At 36.6% G+C, this 11,035-nt stretch overlaps 1 protein-coding gene across 1 annotated transcript; it reads right to left on the bottom strand.

Annotated features, from left to right (window-relative positions):
• Nucleotides 1–8,906: 8,906 nt before the first annotated feature.
• Nucleotides 8,907–10,497, bottom strand: LOC149101106 (adenosine receptor A3-like). Its single transcript, XM_089275785.1, has one exon. It carries the CDS (start codon nucleotides 10,495–10,497, stop codon nucleotides 9,568–9,570), a length of 930 nt encoding a protein of 309 aa, XP_089131911.1. The 3' UTR covers nucleotides 8,907–9,567.
• Between the last annotated feature and the right edge of the window lie 538 nt (nucleotides 10,498–11,035).

The raw sequence follows: 11,035 nt of genomic DNA, 5'->3' as shown, positions 1-11,035 counted from the left end.
TTGCATACAACATGACAATGAAGTTTTTGTTCTTGACCCGTGAGAGTTTGGTAAAACTTGTCGACCTAGCACAACTTTATATGAAAACTGTTAAAGGGGCTAGGTCACGCAATTTTAGGCAATTTCAGCACTGTTCAAATGGTCATAGAATTAAGTAAAATATCACAAAAACGGCTCAAAACTATAGAAGATCTCAAACAAAACCCAGGAAAGCCAGGAAGGGTCATGGCTGGACAATACTGGAGAGGATAAAATGGATTGCATTTGGGTAAATTTGAAAAACGTCGGCCCATCTTTTTTCAAATTTACATCAGTTTATATCAAAATGTCATTTACTGACAGCTGGAAAATCATTCTTAGTTGTTATGTGGGCTTGATTTTGCAAATGAAAGACTTTTGCTCTGCCAATTTGACGTTTAGAGCTCATAATTAACGAAATTAAACAAAATTACCTAAAATAGCGTGATCTAGCCCCTTTAAGTTATTTGATGGCAAGAACAGAGTCAGACAGTTTTCTAAGTAGGGTTCTAGTCAGGTATTACTTTCATAGTTTTCTCTCCTGATATTATTCCATGTTGCGAGATAATTACTGGGAAGGCTGAGAATTCAATGTGACCCTAATTAATGACCTTGTTTACCATGTTCTCTCTGTAGCTCAGTGACTGGCAGTGTCTACTTTTTTGAAAACCTTTTGACAACATAGAAGTTAGACATCGTTGATGGTGAGCCAGGATTAAAAGAAATTACGCTGTGACGCTAGATGGGCTGTAAACTGCATGACATTGTAGTGTAGTATATAACTGTGACGAGAGGAGAAAAACGTAGGTGGAGAAAAGAAATAGGCAAATAGCTCTTACTGTTAGAAATTCTGTGCAATAAGCTATATTGTGTAAGAGAAAAGAGTAATTGAAATATTCCAAATAATTTTCTACTTCAAGCTTGCGACATAACAAAGGCAAGGCGGTTGCGTTTACTCCCCGGCAAGACCTAAGATGGCTTTTCAAGGAGTTTACCAGGCTTTTCTCTAAAAACAAATCAAACCAGTGTGCCCGTCTACATAGTTGACGCCTTGGCACTGAAACTTGGCCAAGAAGCCAGCAAAATAGTGGCTGATTTTGCTCAAAAGTATAACCAGGGAAAGAGAAATGTCCACCATTTTACCAAAACTAAGATATTTTCTTCACTCAAAAATTCTTAAATCTATGCAGCAATGTGAATTAGGGAATTAGATTTATTATATAAAACTCAGTGGTTTACCGAGTGGTAACTCATTGATAAATTAGTCTACATTTAGTCTACATGACACTTCATGCACTTTTTTCAATCAATCAAATGTGTAATTAGATTCAAACTGTCTATCTTTCAAAATACTGAGCAAGCATGTGTTAAATGATTTCATCATTTTTACCTCAAATAATGTAATATTGCATTTTTGTTTCGACAAAAAGATCACGGAACGGTCTTTTAATTTGGTTTTCTTCCTGGGAAATATCTTTCTCTCATAGGGGTAGTTCTTTGCAAATGTGCAGAAGACGAGAAACACCATAAGGTTCAAAATTAGTAGTTTACATCGGAGTGCAACGAAAATTGTGTTGTTCCTAGTCAATTTTTTTATAGTTATGATTATACCGCATTTAAATCTTTCAATATCTTTTTATACTTTTATTTTAGATATCCCATAGGCGAAGGCACGTTCAAGTCAATATACAGTCCTGTTGCCACTACTTGGAGCAAACAGATGCAATGGTCATCATGAATTCGAAGAACCTATTAAAGTAACATGTGTCTTCTTCAATTTGATGATAGAGATGAAAATGGCCCAATCAACTAGAGACAGAGTCTATACGTCTACTGAAGATTACCTATGCTCAGCAAAGCTTAGAAATCTTTGCTAATGTAGCGACTGTAATGTTTTGTGGGCTATCGATGTTTACTTTGACTGCATGCAGTAAGTGTTGACAGACTTCTTGCTTTGTTGTTGGTTCGGCTATTCGTTATTCCGTTTTGGGTTTTAAGCAGTGTAGCAATTATATGTACTTATTATGAAATTATTATTGTAACTATCGTTTGCATAGGGCTGTTGTTATCACCCGTCATCACCCGTCTCGACGGCATAAACATGTAGGAAATTTGGACTGAAGGCAGAGCGATATAAAAAGACAGTGTGCACTGCATTGTTGGTGCAAATTACATTACTTGCATATATTTCATTTGGTATAGTAACTACCATTGGTGGTAAGGCGTTAAGATTATAAGATACGTTTGAAAAGATACACCGATTTCAAAGATCAAAGATCCTGACAGTTAGCAAAAATGTAACGCCAGACGTTGAATTAAGGTTGGGAAAGCGCACCAAACATTTCGGCTCCGGGTTTTGTGAGAAAACCATTGATCAGCGCAATCGGAATGGCATGTTTACAATTGTTATCATTTAAAGAAATTATTAGTTATTGGGTTGCACTGTCACGCAATAAAAAAAAAAAAAAATTGGAAAACCATACAGTGTATAAGTCAAGAAATTATGATGTTATAGGAGATAAATAAATAGAACACTTCTCCGAGTTTTAGGTCTGTACGTTTTTCTAAACTTTAAATATTGGTCGTAATAGTTTGCACAAATTTACAGACCCCAGTGTAGAGCCGCCATATGTTGGTGTACCTCCATGGTACACCAACATGGCGGCCGGAAAGTAGTGTGAACATCTGAAACTTACTTTGGCTATCTAGGCGACTGATTATCTGAAGTGATGAACCAAACATTTAAATGAGCACTTTTCCTAATAAAAAGCCTAAAAATCACGACATAAGCATATCTTTTTGGACAAACGCATTCATAGCTTTATGTCACACACCGCCCTAACTCTGAAATTCAAAATATGCCTGTTTTCAAACGAAGCAAGCTACTGAGCTGAAAGGTTGTTAACAGATATAAATTTGCCGCCTCTTACGCCTGATGAGGATAATAACTTTGGTGGCTCTTTAGTTTTAGATTTTTGAGAATGATGACGTCACGTGAATACCAAGAATAAGCCGATCGAGACACAATACTGTAGAAATACACATTGACTTCACAGGCTTTGATGAATAAAGTCGTATTTATTCAGGTTTGGTAGGGAGGGTAGGTGGGAAAACAGACAGGCTTATTCTATTCGCTGTCTTAAGAACAAAAGCGGTATTTCAACTATAGAAACGGTGCCGCTTCTCAATTGTTCTCCACAATAATTAAGTCATTTATTAATGGCAGCTCATTAAAATATACTTGCCCCTAACGGTGTTCCAGAAGTCAACAGGTTAGAATAAAAATATTACCTAATTTTGGAATAACTCAAGCATGCATTTCTGAGAGATTTGTTTTATGGCCGGTCCGTTAAATTCGGTTGGTCGGGCTGGATTCTGTTATCATTCCATAAATGATTTGAATGCTCCAGCGTTGGAAAATGGAATCTATATTTACCTCACAACTCACCTTTTACTACGGAGATGTTTCTTAAACAAGATTAGCTCATAGACTAACTTGATGACATTGAAGAATCAGTCAATTAAATAACACTCAAATCGATTAGTAGCAAGTAAATTGAATTTTTTTCGGATTTAGACTTTATATAATGGAGAAAAAGTCAGTAGGGTGTGGCTATCTAGAAAGAAACCTGGGACTAGAGATGCTCATTTATAAAAAACCGAAAAATACCTTACGAAACATACCCTGATAAGAAAAAGAGATTGTAACATTTTCTATTTAGGATCGAGTTCGCGCTCCTTTATTTTCAGATTTGCCCTTTGCGATAGATAATGGCTGATTCAATAAACGAGTGAAAGCAGGGACCACAGGCATTGGGACGTGTAGAAAAAAGGAAATAAATGTGGTAATTAACTCGACACCCTAAACCGTAGTGTTATTTTGAAGAGGCGGTATTTTGAAATTAATCTGATTGGGAAAAGTAACTATTGACCTTTTCTCCCTCGACAGCAAACATCTGCTTACGAAACGTGTACGAAAAAATTCACTTAAGTTACTTAATTAAAACACGAGTCAGTGAGAACAGAGTTCGTTCCAAACAAGAGGTATATCTGCCATTTTAATTCGTAAAGTTCTGAAACGTTGCGCTGATTAAATTTTAGACGTCCTTAACAATGCAGTGGACTGAATACTCATAAGCCTAATGGAAAAAAAAAACATAAAGTGGAACCTAGATATAACGAAGGGGCAAGGGACTGGCAAAATATGTTCGTTATAAGGTCTATAACCAGGTTTCGTTGTATCAAGGTTCTTTTCCATGTATTTTATTTTACTATTGCTGGGGCGAGGAATATCGTTCGTCATACCGAGGACTTCGTTCCAAAGAGGTTCGTTAAATCGTGGTTCCACTGATTCCGGCATTTTACGAATATGGGTACAGAATAGTGGAACTCAACTTAGGAAGTCGCCTTTATTTTCTCGTAACGAGTTTTCCAAAGAGTCATTAACGGTGATTTTTTAAACATTCCTTTGGAAATACTAGATTTGCCGAAATTCATGTTTTTCCGTATCTATCGACAAACGTGTCTGTAGTACGTGCTGACTTGCAGCTGTGTTCAAATTCTTTTTTCAAATTCTAATTGTTTTTCAAATTCTAATTGTTTTTCAGTCTACAATCTCAACAACGAGATTTCACTGACCGATCTTTCCTTGCAGCCGAGCGGTTTCCGTGCTTAAAGATTGGAGATCTGAGCAACTTGAACTTTACTAGAGCATAAGGAGGCCATTGAAATGAACAAAGTGACTTATTATCATACCGATCGCGTAAACAATAATCCCGAACATGAAATAATTTATCACTTTATGCTTGATTTTTTTCAAAACAAGCTGACAGATTCAAGTGGAGTCTTACACAAACATTGACAGATGTTATCTTGCTGTGCTTGGAGTAAATCTTGGCTAAAACATAAAAGTCATGAAATCTTAATGTGGTGAATAATAAGTACTGTATAGGTCCGGATATCAGTTCATGAACTGAATAATAAGTCCGTTTGGCTTCAGTGTAAGCCGCGGCCAGCAACTTATCACGCCCGGAGACAAAGCTCACCGTGAAGTATTTAAGTCTTCTGTGATTTTGTGGTGACCTAAAAAAAAGCCGCAAAAAGCCAACTAATAACGAGGTATACACAGAGCAATTAACAGGAACATATTAAAGAAGGGAACGCTTTTAATTAATATCCATTCTTCACTTTGTTTTGACGTTTGTGGTTTTATGTATATTGAAACCCTGGTGGTATAATAACCATATTAAAGAAAATAAACTAATTTAGGAAGCGGGAAGCGAATCTGTCAACTTATCAGTCTTACACCGGGGCTAATAACACTTCAGAGATATAGTAGTCTAACAGCGTGAATTTCAAAATTCTACTCTATTTCTCTCAATGTTTGTAGCCAACATGAATTATTTGAAAGGATTACCTCAACTCAAGCACGCAATTTGTTAATTTAGCGAACACTCACCCCAAATGTGCCACATGGTATAGTGTTGAATCAGTTTTATTGTCGATTCCAAATTATACACAGACTAGAGTATAGACTCTATAATTAATTATCGGCTTGGCTTCATTCTTGTGATCTTTACGAAGAGCTATTTATAACTCTTTAGTTTTATGACTGCACGACATTGTAAAACGTGAAAAGGGCCAGCTCTATGAACCGACGGTGTATTCAATTTTTCCAAGTACGTTCATACACCCATTTTCGCACTTTTATATGTGAAGCTTGATAGCCTTTCTGATTACTTACTGCAAGTCTCCCAGTCTTTATTCTTCATTGTTCAAGAAAGATCTGTTGGCATTCAGTTTTTGCCCGGCGTGGATCACATGTGAAAGTATTTAACTGGAGCAGATCTTTCCGCCGAATGAATGCGCGGCTATGATTGAAGAACACTATCCGGAAATAAAACTTAAACTCTTTTCCAGCACTGCAAATAACATATCCCTAAATGGTCTTAAATGTACATCAGTGTTGAAAACTTTGTTCAAGTTGTTCTTGTTTTTGTTCCGTTTTTATCTTAAGAGTTGATGACGGGTGAAACTGAAGCCTGCTACAGATGAATTCGGGCGTCTTTCCTGATCATAGAAAATCGTAATTTTTGAAATGCCGCTAATTTTAATGCAGGTATTACTAGATATTGTAAGTTATGACCTTTCTATAAAAAAGCTGGGGCTAAGCAAGGCCAAAATCTTAAAGAAACATGCCAAGGTCATACCCAACGCTGACCCTGGCAGAAATAACTTTTATGTCTTCTATTAGTTTTGAAAACGACCCGTACATTCACACAAGATAACATCTTTTCTTACATATCAACCTTTGATAAGGGCGAAGATGGAAGTAATACTGTCATCACCTCAGATGTTGAAGTTGACACGCAGACGTCAATTTCCATGTGTTTCCTCTGAGTGACGTATTCTTACTTCAATACCACTTTTTTCTTAAACTGAAAAGGGAGAAAGAAGATCATCAAAACAGCATTGAATTAGAAATTAAGAATGGTTCGTTTCAGTCCAAAAATATGATTCAGTTAATAATCATATAAGGATATAAATTCAGACCGCTAAGGGGACCAATCAGAATTTTTTCTTTTCATCGCGGACCAGTTCAGCCATAGTTGGCTGCGCTCACTCGTGAGATATAGTTCTTGCCAGTCGAGCATAAAATTCATATCTTCTCGCCACCGTGTAATGCTCTTTTTATTATGTTGACATGCTGATGACGCCGTTTTTGACGATTTTCCGAAGATTTCCGACCATTTTCCGAAGATTGCCGAAGACGACCGAAGAAGATCCGAAGATGTTTCGATCATACACCAACAAATTTAAGTGTAGTTAATGGCACAAAAGAGAAATGTTATCAAACATGATATCTTCACATGTGAGAATATCATATCTTCTTGTGAGGATATTATATCTTCATGTGATTACAATTAGTCTACATTTAGCCTGCCTTTCAGCAAAAAATGCTAGCCGCAATTCAAAGACTTTCATAAGCGTAATAGCCCGCGAATAACATGAAAAGCAGTTAAACTTGCCATGACATATATGCTACGAGATGGCTGTCGTTTTTTAAAGATTAAAATGTATATTATATTTACTCAAGCGTTGGAAAGTATTGAATGCATGTATTTAGGTTCAGGGGGAAAGTGTACTTAAACGTGAAGGCGAAATTCATTTATTAGGCAGGGCTTATCATAATGACCATCTTGCCCAAGACAAACAAACAAACAAACAAACAAAAGAACAAAGCGTTACTATACTGATGATAGTCGTTCAGCCAAATTCTTATTAAACAGGGACCCGTAAGCAACCAGGACGGCAACGGCAACGAAAATGTCCTCAGGTAATTTAAGACATGGGTCAGCAGTTAATTTTCCTCAAAAAAGTGAGGGGGTCGTCTACCTTCTCAGATGTCGTTCATAACAAGACAAAATTTTGGTAGACAAATACTTCTCCTTGAGTGATCATTTTGACTTGTCGCACTTATGCAAATTAGGTAACGTGACTTGATACGGCTAACAAAATGGGAACAGTTTATTAAAAGAAGGTTTCAACTCAACCGGTACAAGACAAGTCCTAATGGCAACAGCAAAGGAACTATGCTTGACAATTGTTGAATATTTTATTGATTTTGGAAGTAAACGGTTTTTTCTGCTAGTACCCAGTCCCCCGATAAAAGTGGTGTGTCGTTTTAAATTTTTGTTTCAAAATAGCTAAACTTTTCCAAGCGTAGTAACGATGTACCTAATGGCCCTAAAATCATGAAACAAACATCACCTCTTAATGAAAAAAAAAAAATGTTCCCATTTAATGTAAGAGATTTTGCGGCTTTAAAAGGTCACATGACCTAATTTGCATATTCTCGACACGCGAAATTGACAAAATCTAACAACCTTTTGACCTGGCAAAGTTTCATGCTGCTTCAACTAAAGCTTCAAAAGAAAGACTACCCCCTAACTTTTCGGGTGAATAACTGGAAGCCCTTGCCTTAATTTGCTTGAGTCACCAAACGAAAGATTTATTAAGATTACTAACATTACTTACCACACTTTCATTACTTACCATACTTACCGTGATTACTTGCAATACTAACATTACTTACAATACTAACATTACTTACAGTACTTACATTACTGACAATACTAACATTACTTATAATGCTAACGTTGCTTACAATACTAACATTACCCACAATGCAAACATTCGTTTACAATACTAATATCACTTACAATAGTGACATTACTTAAGATACTGGCATATCTTACAATTTATACTAACATTACCCACAATAATAACATTACAATAACACTGCAGTACGCACTACTATGTAGAGGTCGGGGGGAAAAGAACAGCCAGCTTAGTTAACAAAGTGCCAAAACTGGCTGCGAATATAAGTTACACGAAACCTTATATAGTTATGCTAGTGACAGAATAGAAAGAGGAGTTACTTATACTAATCCAGGAATAAAGGAATCCTACTTGATTTTTTTAATGTTGTACGAGTTTACCCTTTTCTCCGACAATATAAAATTCTATGCTTAGAGTTGCTTTCAACTTAGCTTTCAAAAACTTCTAAGAATGATTTTGTATAATCAAGCTTACACCTATAGATAAAATTCCAAGCAAAACAATGTGGTTGATTACCATAAGGTCTTTATCAATATCAGATTTACGAAACAAAACATCCATAAGTGAAAAATTTAACATTTCGTTTTCATGGATGAGTAGCCATGATGACACTCTTTCCAAAAAACTTCAGTTGCTGTATACAAAAACGTCTAATTCTCCACGGAGTCTTCTTCAGTCTTACAGAAGGTAAATAATAGCGAAGTTATTATTGAAAACTATCAGCCAAAGCCAAAGTTGACGAAAATATAAATTGAAATGTCGCTCTGTTATTATAAATTTTCTTTATTGCCGCTTTTCATGTAACGTTGACATATTCGAAAATGACAATACTAAAATAACGCTAATGCTAATGCTAATGATAACGATAATGATAATAATAATAGTAACTAAAGAGAAAAAAATGCGTCTGAGTTTTTAATTTCATTAAATTAAGACCCTCTGGGAAGCTGATGTTTTACAAAGATGAAGCTCGACAGCATTCTTCGTTTTATAAGTTTTGAAGGCTATGAGGTGAGTCGAAGGAAGCCTTTTTTAAGTACTTGCTAGGTGAACAGGCCATACACTAGATAAGGTATCAATTTTAATGTGGTGAAGCTCTCGAGTAATAACTTTTCGATTTAATAGCAAATTTCTGTGACATATGTTGCTATTATCCTTTGGCGCGACGTTATTGCCCCTCGGGAAGGACGTCTCCGTCCAAAGCTCTACATTTAAGTGAAAAATGTCTCCAAATAGCGCAAGTATGGAAACCGCATAGAACTTAATCTTAGCAAGGTTGTTTATAAATAAATCATCTATGATATCCCAGTTTCGTGATAATAAGTTACCATTTCTATTTTTTATGCCATAAGCTGAAAGACCGAAAACGCAATGAAAACAACTCTTTTGTAAGTAACAAGTTCTTGTAGTTTTGCCTTCACAGCACAGCTAACTTGATAAATGATAACATTTTCTGATTGTCTCAATTACTGCTTGTCTCACTCCAGCGATCTTCCAACAATAAAGAATCGGATTAAGAGATGAATTGAACATCAGGAGAGCGAAGGTTAGTTCCCAAACGAGGACAAGAGATGGTGGATACGTTTTGAGTACAGTAGTTAAAATTGTTACTATACTATATGGAAGATAACAGGCCACTAATGACATCTGGACCCATAGTACACTGGATACTGTCTTTCCGTATCGTGTTATATTCACTGGAGTTCCTCCCTCACTCGGTGGGTCTTGGTGAATATTGTCTTGTACTTGAGAATGATAATGGTGCAGCGTGAGATAGATTTTCGTGTAAAAGAAGGTGGAGACTGCCACACAGATTAACAGTCCTACACAGGTGATGAAGGTATGAATTAGTTCGTTGAATAGATATGTTAGTGAGGCGACACTGCTCAAAAGACAAGACATGATTACGAAGACTCTCACTCGCCTTATAGTTACAATCTGTCTGTATCTCAGACCCAACGACAAAGCGAGAAGTCTGTCCACACTTATTGCAGTTATAGTTTGGAACGATACTCCGCAGAATACTACAGTTGTGTTAGTATTAATGATATCAGAATAGTAACATAGTAATGTATCGGCCGGAGAAAGTAGGAATGTACTGTATAGAGGCTCTGAAATGAGGCCCACACTGAGATCAGACCAAACAAGGCAACGTAACAACAGCTTTGAAGACAGATGAATAGACGACACCTTTGGAAGAGCAGCAATGATCAGAGCATTCCCCAGAAATGCGGTCACGGATATAAGAATATTTAATGTTAAAAGAAACGTTTTTTGCTGTATCTCATCTACTGCCCCTTTGTAGCAAAAGGGTTCTTGATAAATTGTTTGGTTTCCATCGTTTGTTAAATTGGCCATGATTTCTCGATAAGTTCTCTGTTTTACCCCGTAGGTAAATAGGTCTGTTAAAATACCCAGAATAGCGAGGAAGATGTTGTGGATTGATTATTTTCCTTTGCCAGTGGCTCTTTACACTATTCTGCCGTCCGTGGAAAAGATTATTTCCTCTCACCTGAACTCAACAGCCACCTAAGAAATATAATCAAGGATAAATAAGTTGTGAGTGCATAAAAAAGGCTGAAATAGCCCATCATGCTCGTTTAATAATAACAACAATAATTCTGCTTTTCAAGAAATAATAACAATAATGATATATATCATATAGACACAAGTGTTTTACTGGAAAGTACACCACTAGTAAAATTCATACGAAACCACATCCGGGACTCGGGTGGCTTAGGCCCGGTTCATACGTCGCATTTCTGCCGTGTCGAATTTAATTCAACGAGTTAAATTCGACAGAACTTCGACGTCTGAATCGGCTGCCGCACTTCTGCTGCACGTTCGACTGGTCTTGTCGCATTATCCGACAGAAATGCGACACCGATTCAGACGT

This window comes from Orbicella faveolata, unplaced genomic scaffold, assembly GCF_042242905.1.
Source record: "Orbicella faveolata isolate gen_17 unplaced genomic scaffold, um_ofav_v1 contig_4, whole genome shotgun sequence".
Lineage (NCBI taxonomy): Eukaryota > Metazoa > Cnidaria > Anthozoa > Scleractinia > Merulinidae > Orbicella > Orbicella faveolata.
Note: the sequence above shows the minus strand (reverse complement) of the source record. Positions and strands in the feature narration are given on the sequence as shown.